The 21,165-nt window shown below is 52.5% G+C and overlaps 7 protein-coding genes across 7 annotated transcripts in view; 3 read left to right on the top strand and 4 right to left on the bottom strand.

Moving 5' to 3' along the window:
* Window positions 1–2,752, top strand: part of GUITHDRAFT_138402 (hypothetical protein) — a gene marked incomplete at both ends in the record, with an annotated part of 9,106 nt that extends 6,354 nt beyond the window's left edge. Inside the window, 14 exons of the mRNA XM_005833235.1 lie at window positions 88–268; window positions 415–488; window positions 668–734; window positions 907–956; window positions 1,004–1,063; window positions 1,107–1,214; window positions 1,304–1,447; window positions 1,483–1,546; window positions 1,591–1,694; window positions 1,849–1,901; window positions 1,943–2,006; window positions 2,084–2,119; window positions 2,172–2,288; window positions 2,420–2,752. Of these exons, the coding sequence (XP_005833292.1) occupies window positions 88–268; window positions 415–488; window positions 668–734; window positions 907–956; window positions 1,004–1,063; window positions 1,107–1,214; window positions 1,304–1,447; window positions 1,483–1,546; window positions 1,591–1,694; window positions 1,849–1,901; window positions 1,943–2,006; window positions 2,084–2,119; window positions 2,172–2,288; window positions 2,420–2,752 (1,455 nt within the window). The remainder of the gene's footprint in view (window positions 1–87; window positions 269–414; window positions 489–667; window positions 735–906; window positions 957–1,003; window positions 1,064–1,106; window positions 1,215–1,303; window positions 1,448–1,482; window positions 1,547–1,590; window positions 1,695–1,848; window positions 1,902–1,942; window positions 2,007–2,083; window positions 2,120–2,171; window positions 2,289–2,419) is intronic.
* A 900-nt stretch (window positions 2,753–3,652) lies between these two features.
* GUITHDRAFT_40724 (hypothetical protein) lies at window positions 3,653–4,391 on the bottom strand (the record flags this gene model as incomplete). Its single annotated transcript, XM_005833234.1, has 2 exons — window positions 3,653–3,976; window positions 4,266–4,391. Coding segments are annotated over 2 exons (450 nt in total), but the record flags the coding sequence as incomplete, so codon positions are not given.
* A 5,052-nt stretch (window positions 4,392–9,443) lies between these two features.
* On the top strand, window positions 9,444–10,762 carry GUITHDRAFT_152460 (hypothetical protein). The gene is made up of 7 exons (XM_005833233.1): window positions 9,444–9,505; window positions 9,553–10,007; window positions 10,107–10,226; window positions 10,297–10,378; window positions 10,427–10,460; window positions 10,506–10,567; window positions 10,664–10,762. Exons 1-7 carry the CDS (start codon window positions 9,483–9,485, stop codon window positions 10,728–10,730), a joined length of 843 nt encoding a protein of 280 aa, XP_005833290.1. The 5' UTR covers window positions 9,444–9,482; the 3' UTR covers window positions 10,731–10,762.
* A 190-nt stretch (window positions 10,763–10,952) lies between these two features.
* On the bottom strand, window positions 10,953–12,094 carry RPS15e (small subunit ribosomal protein S15e, cytoplasmic). Its single transcript, XM_005833232.1, has 4 exons — window positions 12,033–12,094; window positions 11,468–11,539; window positions 11,212–11,416; window positions 10,953–11,110 (listed from the first exon to the last, which is right to left on the bottom strand). The coding sequence occupies exons 1-4, from the start codon at window positions 12,077–12,079 to the stop codon at window positions 10,997–10,999; spliced, it is 438 nt and encodes a 145-aa protein (XP_005833289.1). The 5' UTR covers window positions 12,080–12,094; the 3' UTR covers window positions 10,953–10,996.
* Window positions 12,095–12,575: 481 nt separating this feature from the next.
* GUITHDRAFT_152458 (hypothetical protein) lies at window positions 12,576–13,723 on the top strand. The gene is made up of 6 exons (XM_005833231.1): window positions 12,576–12,602; window positions 13,062–13,116; window positions 13,164–13,238; window positions 13,290–13,367; window positions 13,419–13,464; window positions 13,548–13,723. The coding sequence occupies exons 2-6, from the start codon at window positions 13,084–13,086 to the stop codon at window positions 13,592–13,594; spliced, it is 279 nt and encodes a 92-aa protein (XP_005833288.1). The 5' UTR covers window positions 12,576–12,602; window positions 13,062–13,083; the 3' UTR covers window positions 13,595–13,723.
* Window positions 13,724–15,261: 1,538 nt separating this feature from the next.
* On the bottom strand, window positions 15,262–16,034 carry GUITHDRAFT_152457 (hypothetical protein). The gene has a single exon (XM_005833230.1). The coding sequence runs from the start codon at window positions 15,877–15,879 to the stop codon at window positions 15,433–15,435; it is 447 nt and encodes a 148-aa protein (XP_005833287.1). The 5' UTR covers window positions 15,880–16,034; the 3' UTR covers window positions 15,262–15,432.
* A 1,336-nt stretch (window positions 16,035–17,370) lies between these two features.
* On the bottom strand, window positions 17,371–21,163 carry GUITHDRAFT_107916 (hypothetical protein; the record flags this gene model as incomplete). Its single annotated transcript, XM_005833229.1, has 19 exons — window positions 17,371–17,452; window positions 17,507–17,553; window positions 17,604–17,654; window positions 17,696–17,764; window positions 17,810–17,875; window positions 18,516–18,652; window positions 18,694–18,758; window positions 18,999–19,137; window positions 19,190–19,224; window positions 19,268–19,311; window positions 19,362–19,411; window positions 19,467–19,528; window positions 19,575–19,666; window positions 19,778–19,814; window positions 19,864–20,250; window positions 20,550–20,584; window positions 20,642–20,684; window positions 20,733–20,797; window positions 21,098–21,163. 19 exons carry the CDS (start codon window positions 21,161–21,163, stop codon window positions 17,371–17,373), a joined length of 1,572 nt encoding a protein of 523 aa, XP_005833286.1.
* Between the last annotated feature and the right edge of the window lie 2 nt (window positions 21,164–21,165).

Below are 21,165 nucleotides of genomic sequence, written 5' to 3'. Positions count from 1 at the left end.
AGAGGGAGGGAGGGTAGCAAAGAAGAGGAGGAGGGAGAAAACGGTATGCGAGAGCGATGAGGCGGGGGGCTGAAGATCGAGTTGCAGGTTGAGGAGGAGGAGGACAAACATTCAGTAGACAAGAGCGGGAGGAGGTCGACTAGAGAGTTGCAGAAGAGACAAGTCACTGCTCTCAAACTCCTACTCTTCCTCGTCAACAACAACCAGCACCGCATCTCCTCCTTGTGGCCCTGGATCTTTCACGGGCTCTCTCCTTCGATCGAAAATGGTTTGTGTTGATGTTTCTACTGGCGATGATGGTGATGGTGAAGTGGGTTATGTTTTTGTTGACGATGATGATTGGCATCGTAATGATTGCCTTCATTGGTGTGCACAAAGACATGTACTTGAACATTGACATGATGATATGAACAGTTTCGACTCCCAAGGAGCTAGTAGACATGATGGTAGTCGGCCTGCTGCAGATTGGGAACAACGCGATCTCAACGGTGAAATTAGAGGAGAGGAGAGGAGAGGAGAGGAGGGGAGGGGAGGGGAGAGGAGGAGGGGAGGGGAGGGGAGGGGAGGGGAGGGGAGGGGAGGGGAGAGGAGAGCAATGGGGAGAGGATGGGCAATCGATCACGATGACAAAAATGGTGATTGCGATTTGACTTGTTGGCCGTGGCAGAAGCCGCAAGTGATTGGAGATGTTGTTGGAATCCTTTGGCTCATGAACAACTTGACCGAGGAACTATGTGAGTGCCCTGACGCCTTGAATGCTCTCCTCCTCAATCCTCTCCGTTCAACTTTCCACCTCCAGTCCTCCTTGCCCTCCTCCTCCCCTTCCTCCCACCATCCCCTCCCGCTGCTGCGCTCTTTGTTCCTTTTTCCTCTTTTCCTTCATTTGACCACTGGGATTTCCATCAGTTTCCAGCTTGGCAGACGAGAGCATGCCGCATCTCTTCACCATCGTTCAGGTGACCCGGATACGAGGAGCAAGCACTCGACTGACGCGCGCGAGCAGAGGAACCTGTCTGCTGTCAGGGCCGGCAAGCTCTGCGATGCGGTTGTATCGGTGCTCGAGGTCTGCCGCTGCTCTCCCTCTATCCTTTCTCATCTCCTCCCAGCGCATGTGCCGATACCCGTCGACCTCCACCCTCGCGCTGGAGGCGCTGGCGATGATAGTCCTCGACGAGTCCATGATGGCGACGGCGAACTTTACTAGGATAGTCAAGGTTATCACCAGCTCTTCCCCTCCTACTTGCTGCTTGTCCATTTCCGCCCCTGTTGCTTTCTGTTCCTGTCTTGCTCATGTTTGCTGTAGGCTTGTGGTGTGTTTGCTGTCTTCATCGCAAACGACGACTTGTCACGCAAGGTGAGGAATATGAGCCGAAGCATCGGCTTTCTCCTCCTCCTCCTCCTCCTCCTCCGTCACATCCTTCTCTTCCTCTGCCCTTTCAGCTTCCTGGTTCGTTACGTGCCAGCTCTTACTAGACATGTCAGTCCGTCGATCTCATCTTCGCGAGCTATCTCAGAGTTCTCTCCCTCGAGAAGCGTCGAGCATGCGGTGATCGCTGACCGCCGGCATCTCATCTCCTCATCTCCCCACAGGCTTCAAGGAGGACCTCTTCCTCCTCCCCGAAGGCAACTCAACCTCTCAGTCAACGCACGCGCTCTGGATGCATGTAGTGGAGACGATGCACAAAGTTTGCCTGGTCAGGCTTTCCTTCCCTCCTCCTCCTCCTCCTCCTCCTCCTCCTCCTCCTCCTCCTCCCCTCCCCTCTCTTCCTTCCTACTTCCTTCCTTGCCTCATCTCCTGCTTCTCTTCTGCATTCGGAATGTGTTGAGCTTGCCTGACAAGACGGACAGGAGTCGCGGTCCTTGAGAGACAGGAGGGACTACGGGCTCCTCACCTACGAGAGGTGCGACGAGAGTCTTGCGCCGGTTGCTGACCATGTTGCAGAATCGTTCTCTCGTCGTTTCTTGAGGAAGTCAAGGATCAGCAATGGGTGCGTTTCTTCGAGCAGGTACGCGTTTCCTCCTCACTCCTTCTCCTGTCCCAACGTTCTTCTCGTCTCTCCTCCTATCTCAACGTCTGGGACAGGTTCTCGTCAAGCTCGTGGCAGAGATGCTGGACGAGGTAACATAGCAGCTGCTTTCTGTCCTCCCTGTCTGGTCTCACCGGGCAGCAGGTGGAGGACAAGCCCTGCCCTAACTTAGAGAAGAACATCTTTCGAGCATGGAGCCTTTCTTGCCTCGTCCTGCAAACTCACTACAGGAGGATCTCAGATGCTGGATACTTTATGCAGGTTCCTCCTTCTCCTCCCCCTCCCCTCTACTCCCCCTCCTCCTCTCCCCCTTCTGCAGCTTCTTTCAGTGTGCTTTCTTGCCCTTGATTCTGCCGTCTCGATCTCCTGCATCAGCTCTGACTCTTTGGCAGGTATGGGAGCTGCTCAAGGTCTCCACGGAAAGCTACTTCAAGCGCAACAGCAACCCCATCACCACTGACTGCGCACCTCACCATCTCAGCGCTCTCCTCGAGACGCTGGAAGGGGACGAGGAGTTCCATGGCAAGAACTTGGAGTTGATCGACGAGCTGTGGTCAGGTAAGGGGAGGACAGAGGATGGAGCGAAAGAGGATGACGATGAAGCAGAGACTGAACGTATTTGTCCGTCTATCCATCATCACCACAAGCAGATCAAACGGGTTCGCTCTTTCGTGCCTGATTTGCACAGCTTACAGGAAACTCTCCATAACGTGACTGGCCACTAGCACTTGATGTAAATAAATCCATAACCTCCTGTCCCAGACAAAAATAAACTTTGACTATCACGTTCCATTGTCGTCCATGGAAAATCTCTTTAGAGAAAGCGCAGTCAGTGCGGATTAGTAGGTTTATTTTCAGACATGAGCGGAGGGGCGCAAGTCGCACAATCCGAACACAAGGGTAGCGTTAGTAAGAGATGTCTAGGAGACGGCGACTTCCTTGCGGTAGGCGCTTTGGTTCGACCCTGCTGCCATGGAGAGAGCTGCCAACTGAGCTTCCAGCGATGCGACTTTCTTCTTGAGATACTCATTCTCTGACCGGCAACAAGAAAGTTCGAACTCCAGTGACTCCACATGGGCTTGCTTCCTTTGTCTGGATCTCTCCGCAGAGAGACGGTTCTTCAGCAGCCGCTTGCGAAGCTTTTCATCTACTTTGCTCAGGTCGTAAGCCCTACCCTGTGTCGACGGCACTGGGAGCTCTTCGAAGCCTTCAACCTTCGTGTTGGCAACCATGTCAGTGAACACTGGGGATGAGGAAGGAAGAGTCCCAAGGTCGATCGCGCTCACATCCAGAGCTTCAATCACAGCCAAGCTCTCATCTGATCCAGGAGAATTCCCGTGCCCTCCAGTAGGCATCAGCTGGACCGCGTTCTCCCACTGTGCCGATGCCGATGTGGATCTGGCTTCAACTTCGAACTCAGACCATGCAGTCTCAAACTCCATGGGAATGTTCTCGGTGATGAGGTCACCGTTGACACGGCAATCACGGTAGTCGTCTTCAGGGCTCGCGCACGCACTCGATTCAACCTTCACCACTGGTGAACTCCTAGACTTTGATTTCGCGCTAGTGCTCGTCTTGAGAGAGCTGTCGTCCTTTCGCCTCCTTGCTGTTCCTGGCGCTGGAGGGCGCATGACTAGGTGGACCGTTGGTGTTTCGTCATGGAGCCCACAGTTGACGATGAGTTTTGAGTCCAATAGTTCCTTGCCTTGAAAGATCATGCGCTGGCGCGTAACCTCCCATTGGGAATCTTGTTCTGCAACTCTATGTTTCACGTCAAGGACGGTGGTAGTCTGGTCAGCGTTGATGATGAAAAAGCGATCTTTCAGAGTCTTGACGTGGATCTGCAGTCCTTTTGCAGTTCGCACTACCACGAACATCTGTGCGCCGGATTCAACTTCACTCTCGGCCAAGGTGCTTGCATCATCAAGCTCCTTCCCAGCATAAATAATCTGAAGGAAAACATGTCAGCAACAGAAAATAAGAACAGTTGTTGAAACAGAAACACCGAGGATAGTGGGTTTCGCATTGCTTCTCACGAAAGATTCTATGTCAGTTCCCTCTCACAATGCAGGGACCGTTGATCGTGCCAAGCACATAAATCGAGAATACAAAGTGTACACATAAATCAATGGCAACATGATGACATAAACACTCCAATGGCGCTCCCAATCAACGTATTGCAAATCAACGCAGGACGGGCTGGATGGCGCCATAACAACAAGGATCCATTTCACTCACCCGCTGCTTCTCTACTGGTATGGATTCCTTCTCCGCCACGATCTTCTTCAAAGCGGACACTGTCGAAGAAGAGGGGACGGAAACTGCGACTGTCGCGCCATTCACGAGCTTCAACTGCAGGGACACATTCCTGCCCATGTTGCCGCCGCGGCAAAACCAGACCGAGTGAAATCTGCGGGGTGGGGTACTATATTTGAAAATGGGTGGGGTGGAACATGTCAGCAGGGTGGGTAGATGCTGGTCAAACAAGAGCGAAAGTTCCAATTTAGCTGGTGGGGGTGGTAAGCTAGGAGGCATAGAAATCAATACAGGGTGGGGTTCAAATGTCTAAGGGTGGGTGCTGTAGCAGAACTTTTTTGGTAGGGTAGGGTGTACCTAGGAGTAGGAAGAATTGGTATAGATATAGACCTTGATCACCAATAAACACTGATTCTATGGGTAGGGGTATATTGAGAAGGGGTAGGGGGTCTGGTTCCATGGGTAGCGGTCACGCTCTTGGTCAAACCGAATCAATCCATCCAATTAAAGGATGGGTGCTTGGAGATGAATATATTTGTGGGGGTGGGGTACAGGTCAACGTGGGTAGGGGTAGTTTGCAGGGGGTGAGAGAGCCTGTGGAAGGTTCCACCCCTTTAGTCGGACAGTCTCCACCCTCACATTAGATTAGGACTTTTGCTCCCACCCCCTTTTCCCCTAGGTCATGGCAAGAAGATTGATCTAAAAGGACCGGTCCTGGGTGGACTGTGTGAATTACTACCCCATACACACCCTGTTGTGATACCACCCCCTGAGGGTATCGAATTGAAATTTTGAATGAGTACCCACCCTGCAGGCCTTCGCTTTGTGCACCCACCATAGGAGACAGATGATTGTATCAGGGAATTTACACCGGTAGCTGGATACAAATGTACCACCCCCCTTATCCACTCCTTTCACCAGGATCCGCCCTTAGAGAGGGGTTCATCCGTCCGAATGCGACGATGACGATGACAACCCTCCACCCGACATCCAAAGCCGAAGGGCTTCAATTTTTAGTAATCTAGGTGGGTATGTGCCCTGTTGACCACAGAAAGTCCAGAATCTTTGGTACAGACAAAATAAATTCGTGATACCGCATGTCGGTAGAAAAGAAGATTGATGGTACAAAAGAATGCTACCACCACAAAATTATTTGCGACATGCTGGTACATTATATATCAGATGTATAGCTTTTTGTTGCTATTTTTAGTGCTTGTAGGCTTGCAGAATTTGAGTCTTTGCTGGCTCAACCACCCCTAGTATGTTGGGGTACACCACCACCACGTTGGAAGTTGATCCTCTCCCCTCTCGAATACGGGTCCCATGTCCCACTGGTAAGGACCCTACCACCGCATTGCCGGGAACTGGAATAAAACTACTTTTGTATTGATGATGTACCAAAGAGGAAGCATTTAAAAGGTTTTTGCACGAGTTTGTAATACTCACTTTTACGGATCTGGCGGGAAAGGGGGTGTGATGAGGATCGACGGACAGCGCGGGAATCGGATGTCCTCGAAGAGGGGGTGGGTGGTTGCAGGGATTGAGATCAGCTGAATGTAAAAACAGGGGGTGATAGAAGGGTGAATGGGGGGTGGTATAGGTGGTCAGCCATCTGACTGCGAACTGGGCCCGGGCGTCACCCTCGTGGCCCAAAAAGGAAGGAGGCGGCCTGGCACGGTGAGCGGTCGGAGCGGCGGGCGAGTCCGACTCCCGTGACTCAGGCTGCTGGACTCCGCCGAGGCTCCGCGCCGGGGCCGCCGTCGGCGGCGCCGGGCGCGGCGCCGCATCTCACTGTGGTTAGTGACTTCAGCACTTGGCTAGCCGCCTGCGGTCACCGCACTGCACAGCGGCACTGTCCGGGGCGGCGGCGGCGGGCGGCCGCCCGGCCCGGGCCGGGTCCGGGTCACGGGTGGGCCGGGCCCGGGGCCCAGGGGCCCGGCCCGCCGGGACTCGACAGTCACGGTCGGCCACCGGCGGCGGCCGGGCACGGTGGCACCGGCGTGCCCGTCCGATCGCGGCCGAGTCGGGTGACTACTAATAAGTCAGTACCGTAGTCGTGACCGGGACGTGACTTGGCGGCCCGGGCCATCGGACTCGGCCCTCCCTCCGAGTCGCCGGAGTCACCCGTGACCGTACCGCGCCACGCCGGTGAACGGCGCCGTCCGGGACTCCGGAGTGGGCCCGGGCCCGGCCCGGGGCGGCCCCCCGGACCGACCGACCGTCTCCGACGAGTCGGTGCCGGGCGCCACAACTAGCAGGCTGCTTCACGGAACGGTCGGGGTGAGGCAGCTACCGTTCGGTGCCCAATGGCTGTCGACGCCTGAGCCTCAGACTGCTTGCCGGTAAGGGAGGAGAGACGAGGATCATCGCGGCAGCGTGACTACTGGCCCGCTGAGGGAATGCTTGATGAGGCTTAGTAGAGTCAGATCGAGGTCAGTTAGATGCCTCAGTACAAGCCTACGCTGTCATGCGCCCAGGCTCCGACTGATGCTGTCACTTCAATGGAGTAGCGGGTTCTTGCCGGGCTCGTCGGAAGTGAAATCGATCGAAAGTTGATGATGAAGTCAGAGAGCGTTCACTGACTTGAGCTGATGCTCCAGGCACGCTGGCGGCTCAAACCGTATGGCATGAGGGCACTTGAACTGCAACCGAGTGCTGTTGGTGACTGCGACAGCAAGCTCTGGTTGACTCAGAAGCAGGTTCCGCCCTCAGAGATCAGTGTGATTGCCTCAAGTCAGGCATAGTGCAGGCCCCTCAACCTTGATAGCTCCCCCGCAATGGCTCAGCCTCACGCGAGCAAGCGCGCGCTCGTGTCAGCAGATGTGGCGCTGCAGGTCAAGGCAGAGGAAACCAAGGACGAGCTGGTGCGAAGAGACCTCCTCAACATCAACGACAACGTGCCGGTGTTGAAGCGAAGGGCCGAGTACGTCACAGACAAGTACGGCGATATCCTGGAGCAGCATGCTGGTATGAAACTGTTTCCGCATGCCTCTGGTGCTGACAAGTTGATGTGTGATATACAGATCCTGCCAACAAACTGTACATCAGCATGTTTGAGGGGCACCTCGATGCCGTCTCATGCATGTGGGTGGCAGAGGTTGATGGGGAAGAGGTTCTGATCACAGGCTCCTACGACGCCATTGTTCGTATGTTCTCTACCGCTACAAAGAGATGCATCCGAATGATGGAAGGGCACCATGATTTGATTTCGGCTGTTTGCACCCATGTCGTCGAGGCTGCGAAATCTTTCAGGAAGTGCAGCGGAGTTGCGATCGTCTCGAAGAATTGTGTGTGGAACGAGCGTCTCGAGTTTCAAACGGAAGGGCGGGACACGCTCATTACAGTCACTCTGTGGGTTCAAAGTAAGCGTGTCAGCCGTTACAGTTCTTGATCGAGTGAGATCCAGGTACGAGCAATCCGTAGTGGACGGCCACGAAGATGAGATAGGTGCGGTCTACCTGCCATTTGCGGACTTGTTCGAGATCAAAGCGAATTAGTGAGTTGAAGGAGATTCGAGCCCTCTATGCATACTGAATTTGTTCTTCCTCCACAGCGACCTCGTCGTAACCAAGACCTTCACCATGATGAAAGATGGATCGCATGTCTGCAATCTCTCGGTATTCCCTGCTTCCCTTGTCTGTTACCTTGTGACGACAAGGCTGCAAGCTCGAGATCACGTGGCACCATACGTCCAAGAGGCTTGAGTTCTTCCTCATCAACGCAACAAGCCTCAAACAGAAACGAAACTCTAAGTTGCACGTTGCCATCGATTTGCACATCATCCCTCGTCTCCGCCTTTTCTCAGGTCAATCTGCTGGCCCACTGTCTGCTGCATGCTATGACGCGCTCAACCCTCCTCCAGCCTCTCATGACTACCGGGCGATCATGTGGAATATTGAGACGGGGACAGCGATCACCGTGTACAAGGGACATCGGGACTCAGTGACGAGCATGAAGATTTTGGACGCGCATGGAACGCAGCAGCTCTTCACAGCATCGCTAGACGCTGTGAGCCTCGCCTCCGTGTCAACAATCTCCTGCTAACTATAGCAGACGGTTCGAATCTGGGACGTCATCTCAGCAGATTGCTTCAGAGTCCTGTCTTTCGATTCAGGTGTGTGCGGGGATGAGGCATGTCGGGGTTGATTTCTCACTCCCTTGTCTTGTTGTGCCAGGAGTGAACTCGATGGACTTCATTCTTCAAACGAGCATGTCCTTCGACGACTCGAAGCTGGCAGCAGAAAAGCACTCCGATGATCCCGAGCACTACCAGGGCACTCGCACCCAGATCTTCTTGCGCGTCAAGTATGAGAAGATCGCCACTCGAGATGTGTCTCGTCTACAGGTTGAGATCGAGCGAGCCAAGAACCTGCCTGTACGATCAACCAGCTTGTTGGCCCAACATTCTTCAGACTGATGTTGCATCAGGACCCTACCAAGCCCAACAAGAGCAAGACTTACTTCTGCAGGCTGTTGTTTCAAACCGACAAGTTTCAAACGGCATCTGTCTCGAGAGAAAGGCCCGTTTGGGAAGCCTCCTATACTTTAGACCTGAAACGATTGCTGGGCGACGAGCACGTAATTGTGTTGCTCTATGAGTGGTGAAGACCTCTCCATACCTTCAATTTGCCATGATAGGTTTGTCTACAGGGACGACAAGGCTGGGGAATCACTGCTGGGGAAAGTTTCTTTCTCTGTGGATGTCATGATGAAAGCAAAGGCGGTCTGCTGGCCTGCTCGCTGCCAGCTGCAGCTGACAGTTAGATGGCAGGTTGAAGGTTACTTCGTCGTCAACACCATGGCCGTGACCAAGAACTTTCTCGCCGCCGGCTGTTCAAACGGAGCCATCAAGATCATAGACCTGCAGCTGGGCGAGGCAGCCCAGCAGCTGCTGGGGCATTCAGGATGTGTCACGAGCGTCAACGTCTTTACAGGTCTGAAAGTGCCCGTCCTCTTCACGACCTCCATGGATGGGACCATGAAGATCTGGAGAGGAAAGGTGGAGGATGACGTCGACCTCTCTGAGCCCTTGAAGTCGTGGGATCATCAGATACCAGTCAACTCATGCTGGTAGAGGTTGCTGGCTGACCGAAGCCTCGTCTGACTTTCCGCAGTGCATGCAAGTATCAGGGAAAGATCCTGGTGTTCCGCGGCTGTCAGAATGGAAATGTCTACATGAACAGCATTCCCTTGCACAGCATGTCAGTTGCAATATCAGGCTGGTAATAGCTCGCGTTTGACACATCCGTTGCGCTTGACCTCCTCACAGGAAGGTAGCGCTGGCAAGGCTCCTGGACTCGGTCAGCTTCTCCGTGACCATGCTTCTCCTCATCCTCGGAGACCTTGCGGTTGGCCTGAGCTTGAGCCCTGACATCAACCCCGACCCCTCGCTCAACGACTGCCTGGGTCGCGACTCTCCCATTGCTGGCATCATCACCCTGTTTGTTCTCTCTGCCTTTGTCTTCGAGTTCTTGGGGCAGACCGTCATCAAAAGAGAGTGGATGTTCGTTCCCGTCGAGGTGTGGACCTACTTCGACATCCTCGTCGTCGTCGTCAGCGTTGGAGTTGCTCTGTACAAGTTCCAGTTCGACTACAGCCTGTCAGCCACAGACCCAACCACTGACACCTTCGTTCCCCCCATCGTCTCCTCGCCCAACGCGACCATCTGCGAGCAGAGCATCGGGAAGAATACGGGAGTGAAGAACACGCAGAAGGCCATTACAGGTGCCTGAGCTTGAACTCTGCTGCTGCTGCTGCTGCTGCTGCTGCTGCTGCTGCTGCTGCTGCTGCTGCTGCTGCTTCTCACGCCCCTGATGCCGCCAGCGTTCCGATCGGCTCGTATGGTCGGCAGGATAGCAACGGGAATTCGAATCGTACGCGCCATCGTTCGGGGAGCTCAGATAGCTCGACGTCTCGGATCGGAGCAAGGCAAAGTGTACAGAGGTGAGGCAGAAGGGCGTGCATGCGCGTGTTGATCCGATAGATCAAGGTTGACAGTGTGCAACTTGTCTAGGCCACAAGCATCTCGTTACGAGTGTGATCGTTGTACCTCCTTGCGAAAAGAGGGAGCAGGATACGGCCGAGAAGGACTCGAGGTGAACGTTCGAGGTTGAGAGCCTAGAAGTCTCACCTGGCAAGAGCAGGCTGTGGTTTCAGAGGAAGTGGAGACTTTTCTCAGTGAGTTGCGCTTCAAGCAATCTGGTTCTTGTTGACTTGTAGCAGGCGTCAGGGGATCGGACAGTGATCATGTGGGACATCGTCGGAAGAGACATCGAAGAGATGCAGTAAGGAGGCTTCTTTCCTGCCGTTCTTTGCTTCCTTCCTTGCTTCCCGCTTGCTGTCTTCATTCTGCCGGCTCCATCTTGCTGATCTCTGGGCAGGCCACCCAAGACGCTGGTGGCAACTGTGAATGAAGCAGCAGGCGCTGATGTCGAGCTTGCACTCTAACTTTGATGCAATACAAGAAGAGTTAGGAAACGGAATGAGAGCTCTAATGATCGGATGTTGATGTCTGCTAAACGAGGGTTCGAGGCACTTGTTACCGCGAATAAGATCTGGGGATCCCAACGAGTGGAGTTCATGAGGGAAGTAGAGGAGATGAGCGGGTGAGGGAGGGAGAAGCCAACAAGGAAGAGAAGTCCGAGCTAGGGCGAGGCAAGGACACCAAGTAATCCCCAAAGAATTCTATCAACTTCTACCCATAATGAAAAAATCTACTTAAGCGGAACGAACTTGGAAGAGGCCGTGGCACCGATACCAGGCCTTCCGTGCTTGACGGGCTTGTAAGTAATGGAATACTCAGCCAAATAAGTTCCAACCATCTCAGCCTGGCTCGCTTGTCACTACACCAGCACGGAAAGGGGGAGAAGAGAAACAAATGTAGGAAGCGAGGGAGCGAGGGAGGGAGAGATGTGCTCGATCAACACACCTTGATCTCAACGGAGACGTAGGACTTTCCGTTGTAGACACCGACAACTGATCCAATCATCTCGGGCAAGATCACCATGTTGCGGAGGTGAGTCTTGACGACATCGGGTTTCTCGTGCATGGGCGCCTCCTTCTTGGCCTTCCTCAGCTTCTTGAGGAGAACAGAGTACTTCTTGGGAAGACCCCTCTTGAAACGTCTCCTAATTCTGTTGGATGTCACTAGTCAGAACGTGGCGTCGGCTGCAATTTTCAAGGACCTAGCAGGGAAGAGCTGGATCAAGTCAGCCTGGTTGAGGTCGAGCAAAGCTTCGAGCTCGATACCGCGGTATCTGCAAGATAACATCACAAAATATCCTCATGCACAGGAGCATCGGATACGGGAACGGGAGAACGATGTTTGTGGACCACAAGTGAAAACATTTGAAAAACTTTGACTAGCAATATCGGTCGCACACCAGATAGGACAGAACAAGAAATATCAATCATGCGACAAATGTTGTCTGATAATCAGGAGCAACATACAAAACTGTTGCAACATTTGCTGCCGAGGCCCATGCATTCATCGAGCACATGGACCATAAATCATGAAGAAATGAAGAAAGAGGAAGTAATTGGTGACAGACTGAGATCGGATCATTTCAGCAACATGCAGCCATCCCGTAGCACTCTCAAGGCCATATCAAGAAAGGTCAGGAAGCAACATCTGTCAAAGATTTGGACGACGCTCATGAAATGACATGTCCTGGATTGCGGCGAGCAGCGAATAATGTAGAGGAAGGGAAGAGAAGACAGTAGGGGGGGAGGGAGGGAGGGGTCGCTCACTGGAACTTGCGGAAGGAGCGCTTCTTCGGGGCGTTAGCGTCCGCCATGATTGCCTTGCACGCGACCGCACGCTCGCAGGAAAAAAAAAAGAGCTTGCTGGACCGTTACGATTCCAACGTCCGTAACGTACACTCTGAATTCTTAAGGTGCGAGTAACCGCCGGTGGTGCTGCGGCCGGGCAACCCCCCGGCCCCGGCTCGGCTCCGGTAGGCTAAAAAGAGTTCATGTGGCGCATGCTGTCTTCCGTTATTAGTAGTATTTATTCTGAGGCCGGCATGAATTGATTATTGTCCGCAGGAATTACAATTCACCCCACCCTCGTCAGGGTTGTCGATTGAACACCTTGAGTACCACTACCCCTTTATTGGCTTCTTCAGTTGCACTATACCGAAGCATATACCAATGAAGCTCATTTCTATATGTAATCCACTATGTTAAAATGTTGGTATGCATATATGGGCCAAGGACAGGAAGTAGCATTTGTACCCCCACCCATGTTGGGGCTACCGCGGGTGGTAGACCCTTGTATACCCTCCTCGCCGCTGCCATGCTCGCAACCGCCTTGCGCCGGTAATCGCAACCTCAGAGAAGGAAGGAAGCAGAGGAGAGGAGTGTGCAAGATATAAAAGATGTTTGTGTTATGAAGATCAAGTGCATCAGTGGAATGAGAACCGGAACGGAAGGGGAAGCAGAAAGGCATGTCAACAATTAGGAATTATTGGACAACATTTCGAGTCAGCGAGCAAACCATCCCAGCGGGTTGAAGGAGAATGATCGTTTGTGAGAATAGAGTAGTGAAACTGAATCGATATACTGTCATGCAGAACCCCCAGTATTGAATGCACGTAGGTTTGTCTCATTCATATTTACTTGATACTCATCCTTTGGGATGAACCAACGTACTTTGTTTCGTGGTGTCTACTACACTGTAATTGTGTGCAGGACATCTCATGATTATGTCACGGAGATAACTTGGGGCTTTCTGGATGATATCTTGCCTTGGAATACTGACGCGCGTCTCTCTCTCAGCGGTGCTCGAAGCTTCTCCGCCATGGGGAGGCGTGGCAAGACGTTTTCAAACAAGGTGATCATGATTCTGGATACTTCTTAGCATGCTAATGTAGATGTCAGCGCTCTATGGGTGACTGGCTGAAGAAGGACCCCAGACTTGAGGCATGGAACGACGTCCGTGACAATATTGACGATGTACATGATGCCGTGCAAGAATGGAGGAAACTCGACTGATGGCTGCGGTAGATGGTCGACCTCTCAGACTTCAGGACATTTGCAAGCGTGTTCATCTACGCCATCTGCGTTCCAACTGCACTTTACTACGTGACAACCGACTTTGTTGTTCGAGGCCGATCGTGACGCTTCGCACCTCAGGCTATTAGCTCGGAAGGGATAGTTCCAAACGGCGATAGCTCGACAGGTGAATATTTGAGTCCTTTGAGGATCTTCCCTCACTCGCTGTGGTCATTTTCTCCTGCTGCTCTCGTGATGTGGTGATGGCAGGACTGCGGGTTGCACAGCATTTGCGGCTCCCAGTCGACAAGGAGTGAAGATCAGTTATGCTGTAGCATCTTTACGTGTATCATGATCGGCCATATCTCCCTTGCTTCACTGCATTACTTTCGCACTCTGTGCATTATGAAAGAACCGAGCTAACAATAAAGAAACAATGAAGTCTCGAGGCTTGACTCAGTCAAAATCTTCTGACCTCAGAGCATGCCTTTGGTTCACAACACCGCCTTTCTGATCCGATGCGAAACGCTGGCCTTGATAGTCCAGGAGCTCTAAAACCTCCTGCATCAACATAGGAAAACGGTGAAGCTGTGACCCATCGATCGCTCCCTCTTGCACAACTCTGGAAACTCTATCATGGCCTAGTGATCGTGTCAGCTCTGCAACTTCTTCCGAAGTTAAATTCGCTATCAGTGTGCAGTTGTCCTCCATCACCGTCTCTGCTACTAGGACGAGAGAGAGAAACACGATCATCGCAAATGCATAAAACAAATTCATTTCTGTGGATCGCAACAGCTCAAGAACCCCCTTGAAATGTGATTGAACCTTGGTTCTTGTGCCCAATCATGCAGTCTGATCGATCTGTGCGGTCCTGGCTAAGTTATCTCCTAATCTTCAGTGCGAGTCAAGTTGTTGTTATCCGCGCTTCAGTCTTGTTTCCCTTCCTTTCCTTGTTTTTTTTCTTGGCAATTTGGATGCTGCCAGTGGAGACGAGGGAAATGAAAGACAGCGCGGGCCATCCCCTCCCTCCTCTCTGCGGGAGGGGTCAAGGAAGGGGTCCCAAAAAGGGCCCTGCTAGGGGTAGAATTGGGTGGAATCCTGCGACTACAACTACAAGTTCACCCCCCGCAACCCCCCCCCCCCCCGCCCCCTCTCCTCCTCCTCCTACTGATCCTACCATAGATCGAGATCCTGCATCACTCGCACCACAGCTGTTCAAGGTTGAGACCTCTAGAGTGTCGGCCATAGTAGTTTTAAGAACGACGATGTCTTGGGAATTAGCTACAGCTCCATGCAAGAAATGCATCTAGATCAACTCAGTCGTCTTGCTTGACAGTGACGGTGATATGCTGAGGCCAGGCACGAGAAATTGCAAGTGGGAAAAGAGTTTTTCGATGAATGAAGCATATCAACTCCGAGTTTCTCCTCCCGATGTGTCTCATCGACTCTGATCGAGATACCCGGAAGATCGACTGCCTTCCCTGCTGCAACTCACGACGATGCTGGCCAGAAAGATCAGGAAGATCGAGGTGGCTCAGGATCGTTCCTGATGCGAAATGAAGAAGGTTACTTGATTCCGAGCCTTGATTGGAATGGGCATGACAGTATTACACTCCACCCGATGACCTGCCATGCGCACGGGCATCGACGAGATTGTGAGCTCACATCGGTTCCAGGATGAGAGCACGACAAAGATGTTCATGTCAGTGTTGCAAGTGCGGTCTGACATTGTGCATGAGAGCTTGAGGCTGCTGTTCACCTTGTTCCATGCAGGAAAACCTCGTGGTTGGTGCAATCTTGTAGGAGGGGCCCAATGTTTGCTCTAGTAATCCATGAAAGCAAGTCATGTTGACATGTGGAGGTGATAGCATCAGAGACTTGGGTGCCATGCTCTGTGTGTAAATGATGTCAAAGATTGTCTTTCGAAGTGAAGAGAGAACATTCAGTCACGGTCACTTGAGCATGTGCATGATGGAAACAGGGTGTTAGATGAGGATTCATTTTATTCTCAACAGAAACGCTAGAATACAAGTGGCATGTATCTTCGGAAAACTGCCATTACAACATCCAGATGAGAGGAAACAATAAACTAAACGATTTGTCAGAGCGCGGGCAAGACCTTTGGGCTCCAAGGCCGATACTGGTGCAGTGGAGCTCAAACCTGATTTTTAGAATACACCAGAAACTGCTGGAGCAAACCCGAGTCGCTCGCAATCAGACCAGGAAAAGGATTGCAGGCGCTTCGAGGCGCCATGGGAACAGACATCGATTGCTCCGTGTATTCGGGGCTTGACTGGAAGGCGGACTGTACGTCAATGGAGAGTAGGAAGGGACCAGCCTGTTTTGTGCGTCGAATCATGAGAGGAGCAGGAGATCTGCAACCTCCTTGCATGTCTCGGCTGTTCCTCCCTTTAGACCCGCCGAATTTGGGCGACGTGATCCTGAGGCGCTCGAGTCTTTCTGAGACGGTCTCATCAATAGATGGTTGAGAGCGATTCCTCTTTTCCTTGAAGGATCCGCTGTTCTGGGTTCCTACAATCTTTTGAAGGTAGCTTGTGTTGTTCCCAATCTGTGAGGGACTGTCGCATCGAGTAGCTACCATCTTGGCCACGTGGAGGTCTGTGATCGGTTTGTGAGGTTGAGATATGGAATTCTGCTGAAGAAAGACGTTTCGTTGGAGGGAGAGTAGGAGAGGAGAGGAGAGGAGAGGATCGCGAGGGAGGCAGATACTGTGCTAGGACGGGTGTGTGCGAGGGGTGGCACAGGGGACACTGGAGTGAAGCAAAGGAGAACCATCCAAAGAGCGATTGGGATAGGAAGAGGTCCTGGTGCAATTGTCAGATCGGTTTGGATAATTATGATTGGTCGTTTACAAAACGCATCGTATCGATAAAAGCGGTTAAACGGGATGAGGTGGATTAGTGGATGTGAGATCCTGGCAGACAAGGGGGCGGGCAATCGATGGAATTAATCAGGTAGGGTGGTGAAAGTACCCCTAATTTCATCATACTTTCGGGTGGTAAATGATAGGTGGGGTATTTGATAAGATATCCTCACCATTTTTCAGTTATTCATCGGTTGAGATAAGAGTCTGCTTTACACACTTCGAGATTTTCAACGACGTGCGAGAGATTTGAAATCAGTTAGAGAGAAAGCTCTGAGGTTTTAGAGCGATCGATCTCAAAAGTCTCTTGTTCGCACTCCTTTACTGCCATGGAGCTAACGACTAGGTAGGCACAGTCACAGGTTTTTTTCGACATGCATGCGGTAACGTGACAGGGTGAGTTACTTGCCTCAGTTAGGCATCATGGTAGCCTACTAGGCAGTGACACGCGGCATCACCCCCGTAGTATCCTCGTTGGTAGAGGAATCCAGTACCCAACTCTGGGCTGCTGAGCGCAGGCTGCCGCCCGGCCCACTGGCAGGCGAGTCATGGGCCCCGTGACCGCTCCGATCATTGCTCAGCGCTAGTAAGTTGCCAGTACTAAAGTGTCACAGTACTACGAGTACCGACGGCCCGCTGAGTACCGGCTGGCTTATGTCAGCGGGGGCAACGTAGCCTGAGTCGGCTCCGCTTCCGTAAGATTTCAAGTTTGAGTCAAATCGACGAGTCACGGAGCCTTTGCCCCCTCTAATATAAAGTTTAATGTCATGCCTCAGCGGATCGGACCGACCGAGCGACCATCGGACGGTGACGGTGACCGTGATGTGACTCACGCCGGGCGGCGCCGGGCCCCGGGGGTACGGCCACCGGGTGACTCCCGGCCGCCCTCACACTTCAGGCTTGTGGCCTTTACTTGTGGCAGTGCCGCCCGGCGATCCAACCGTTGGCAACTTGGCCAACTTAGAGTCTGCTCAGCCGTTCCGAACCGAGTCCTCGTACTGATTTCAAGTTTAGCTTAGCCGGGTTTGAGTAAAAAGTGTCAGTCAGTGATGAAGAGAGGGTCGGATCATCAGGCTGAGTCTCAGAGTCTCATCCGATAAGTTGAGCAGCGACCGGGGGTTGTTGAAAGGATTTCATAGTTGATGGCGACGAAACGAGACTACTAAGTAGTGACGGTGCCGTCCAACATGGCGGCAGGTCTCGAATGATTCAGCTGGGCCGCCACCACGGCGATGTCAGTTGCGATCCGGTGTGCCTCATGCAAGAGACGGCATCATCCAACTCCTCGTTCCTGCGCCATCCTGTCACCCAACCTCGTCACTGCAACAGAGCTTGCAGCTCTCACAGGGGGATCGACGTCGGCAGCGAGTCCAAGGCATCGTACAGCAACTTCTGCTGGAAAGGTCACGCAAGGCCAGCCGCTGTAAACCTCTTCTGGTCACCTGCGACCTTGGGTCCAGCCACTGGTGCTCGTTCTTACTAGCCGCCGAATGCTTGAAGGAGCTCAGTGTGAGTGATCGCGCGCCGAGCATACCTTGGAGAGGTAGAGGAAACATTGGCGCATGGCAAGCTGATGCTCGTCGAAGTTGAAAGGGAGCAGCTCCTTGCTGCGCGTCAGGGGAGGAGGAGGATTTGCAACGGGTATGACCTGTAGCGAGTTGGACAACTGGCTCATCAGGTCTTCGCCCTTGCTCATGTTGCTCATGAACTTTCCCTGTCAGAGAACACAGAGATCTTGAGGTTTGGGATGATCCAGGAGAGAGAGAGGTGGAAGAAGGGAGGGAAGGAGGAAGGTGGAGGGAGGAGGAGGAGGAAGAGAGAGAGAGGTTAGGAGGAGAGATAGGTGGAGGTGGAGGTGGAGGTGGAGGTGGAGGTGGTGGAGGAAAAGAAATGCCTTACGTGGAAGATGACTGTATGAAACGATTGTCCTGATTCAACCCAGCGTTGGGCCTGAGAATTGACATGGAGGTTGAGATAAGGAAAAAAAGAGGAGGAGGAAGAGGAGGGGGAGAAAGAGAAGAAGGTGGAGAAGGAGGAAAAGGAGGAGGAGAAAGAGGAGGAGAAGGAGGAGGAGAAGGAGGAGGAGAGGGCAACGAAGAAAGAACCGAAGAGGGAGAGGGAGACGAGTGCAAGCAGGACAAACAAAAAGAGGACAAGGTCGGAGAAGATTTGATCTCTATTTCTCGCTATGAGAAATCACCTGGCTCCATGTCCGAGGAAAACCTACAAGGAGAAATCGGACGAGAGGGATTCGTTTGGTCCCATGCGGTAAGTTGACGTATTTCTGCGCGTGTTTGTTCTGTCCAATGAAAGCTCACACAGAGAGGAGAGGCGAGCGAAAGACAGTTTCTCACCTTGACGAGCTCGAGAGACAAGATCTTCTCAACTTTTGCTTTGAGCAAGTCAACAACCTGGTCTTGGAAGCAAGCTGAGCCATCGGTGTCCTTGACACCCTGCACCACCAAGTGTGGGACAGGTCTGAGAGGGACGGCTGCAAGCAGAGAAGCCTTACAGCTGAGAAGAGAAGATTACTCATGTTGATGTCAATCACGTCAGGGTTCCTCCCCCTAACTTGTCTCTCCACCTGCTCCACGCTCCTGCCAAGGAAGCATCAAGGTGGCTGCTGCCCCTCACGAGCAGCCGACATCTCGTCGTCGTGGACCAGGCAGATAAAACTAGAGGCAATGGCCTCGGTCCCTGTTGGCAAACTCACGAGGACACAACCTCCAACTCGGGCCGCCCACCCATGAAAAGAACATTGAGACGGCTGATCGTCAAGTTTGATTGTTCTTCTCAGCGTCACTTTCATAGCTTCATCATCTTTCTCTGGTTATCACCTTTCTGTCCCAGCAGCGAGGCAACAGAGTTCCAGCCCTGCAGCGATGACCTCAAAGATCAGCGTCAGCATGTCAAGAGCTTGCAAAGTCACCATGTCTGCCACGAGATTGTCTGCAAGATTGAAACTTCTCGACGTATCTGGTGCAACAATGGTTGCGTTCACAAACGAACAATTCAAGTGTTCTATCACTACTTGGTGTTACTTCGACATCGTCTTGTGCACACCTGGTCAAGGGCTCAGCGCATGCGATCAGCAGACTCGGATCACTTGATGTATCTGTGCGATGTTGTTCTCTTCCTTTCCTCCAGCTCCTGCGAGCAGGTTGAGCGAGTCGCCCACAAGCTCTGATGGCAGAAAACACCTCGGCGTCAGTCGGCAAACAACCTTTTGCCAATCTCAAGCTCGATCGCCCTGACATCAACCAGCGATCAATCAGCAACGACAACACCAGCTGCTCTCCGCTCACTGTAGGGAGCGATTCCACATCTCTCTCTCACTTGATCGCGATCGATCCTTGAAGGCAGACTTCTGCGCACACATCACGAGCGCTCATGGCTGACTCTTGCTGTCATACCGAAAGCTCAACTGGGGTCGATCGGTAACAGCCGGAGGGTCGGAGATGGTCGTAGGGTTGTCGCTGGATGTTGCAAGGGAGACTGACTGGAGCTGAAACGAGATCACACGGTCACGCATGACGGAAAGGAGGAGGTAGGAAGTAGGAATAAAGGAAGGGGGATAGGAAGGAAGAGAGGAGAGAGGAGAGAGGAGTTCCTTCACCGATACGGATTGTTGCTTCATGACGGAAAGTTCCCTCCTGGTAAATATTATCCTCCTGTGTAGCTGATTTTAGCAGAACGTGTCACCTTAACTCCATGATCTCATTTCTCATCCTCTCGATTTCTTGTCTCGACACGGCCTCACAATCGTGTCTCTCCGAGCACGTTGCCCCCTCGGCACTCTCCGTGATGTTTGATGTTGTTGCCGTCGTCATCATCGTTGCCCCTGGTGCTGTGGTGATTTCTACGGTGTTTGTGCGGATTTCTGTTTCATCTACAACTTTGAACAAAATCTCATCGACAACTTCCTGTCGAGCATCCAACTCACCTCGCTGCACCTCGATCTTTCTCTGCTCCACATTGCTTCTTGCAGCCATTAGGTACTGCTTGATGGCAAGGAATCTCTCCGACGCCTCCTTCACCCTAGCGCTGTGCGGCTTGTCTCCTGCAATGTCCAACGACCAGGATGACCCCCTGCAGGGTGAGACTCGTAAGCGAGTGCCTGGCAACTGAATTTGAGAGCCAAGGCAAGGACGAGGAAGAGCCCAAGGACCAGGACCAGGACAGGGACGAGAAAAAGGACGAGTAAGAGCATGAGGACGAGGACGAGGACGAGGAAGCGGATGAGGACGAGAAAAATGAACAAGTCCAAAAGGAAACAAGGGGAGGACAAGGAGAGGTGGAGACCAGGACGAGGACGAAGACGAGGAGTGAAATGAGGACGAGAATGCCGATCTAAGGGAGGAAAAAGAGAAGAGGAGGGTGGGGAGGACCTCTCTGAAACTCGTCTTGCTCCTTCTACCTCCTTCTGAGTCACCAAAAACCTTCAGAATGACGGGCAAGAAGGATACACACACAAAGTCACCGCAGACCCTCCTGATATCCTCTTGTCTTCCTCCCGAGGGGCCCTAGAGGGTGTGAGATCCTTCAAATATGTTCGCAACGTGCTCCCTCACCCGAAGATCAGCGAAGGTCGTGGTGTCATGTCCATGATCTCCTTCCACATCCTCTCCAGGTGCAGCTGAGCAAGCATCAGTCAGTGCAGGGCGAGAAGAGAGGACGTCGGGCTTCTATCGCTTCATCCACAAAGTGGCAGCATGAAACAAGTGAGAGAAATGCGGGGCCTTCTTTCTTAAATCATTGTCATCGTCGTCGTCGTCATCATCATCATCATCATCATCATCATCAACAACAACAACAACAACAACAACAACAACAACAACATCATCATCATCATCATCACCACCACCATCATCTCCATCATCATCATCATCATCATCATCATCATCTCCATCATCTCCATCACTACCATCACCATCACCATCATCTCCATCATCATCATCATCATCATCATCATCATCATCTCCATCATCTCCATCATCTCCATCA

Source organism: Guillardia theta (genome assembly GCF_000315625.1).
Source record: "Guillardia theta CCMP2712 unplaced genomic scaffold GUITHscaffold_31, whole genome shotgun sequence".
NCBI lineage: Eukaryota > Cryptophyceae > Pyrenomonadales > Geminigeraceae > Guillardia > Guillardia theta.
This window is presented reverse-complemented; position numbering and strand designations above follow the sequence as displayed.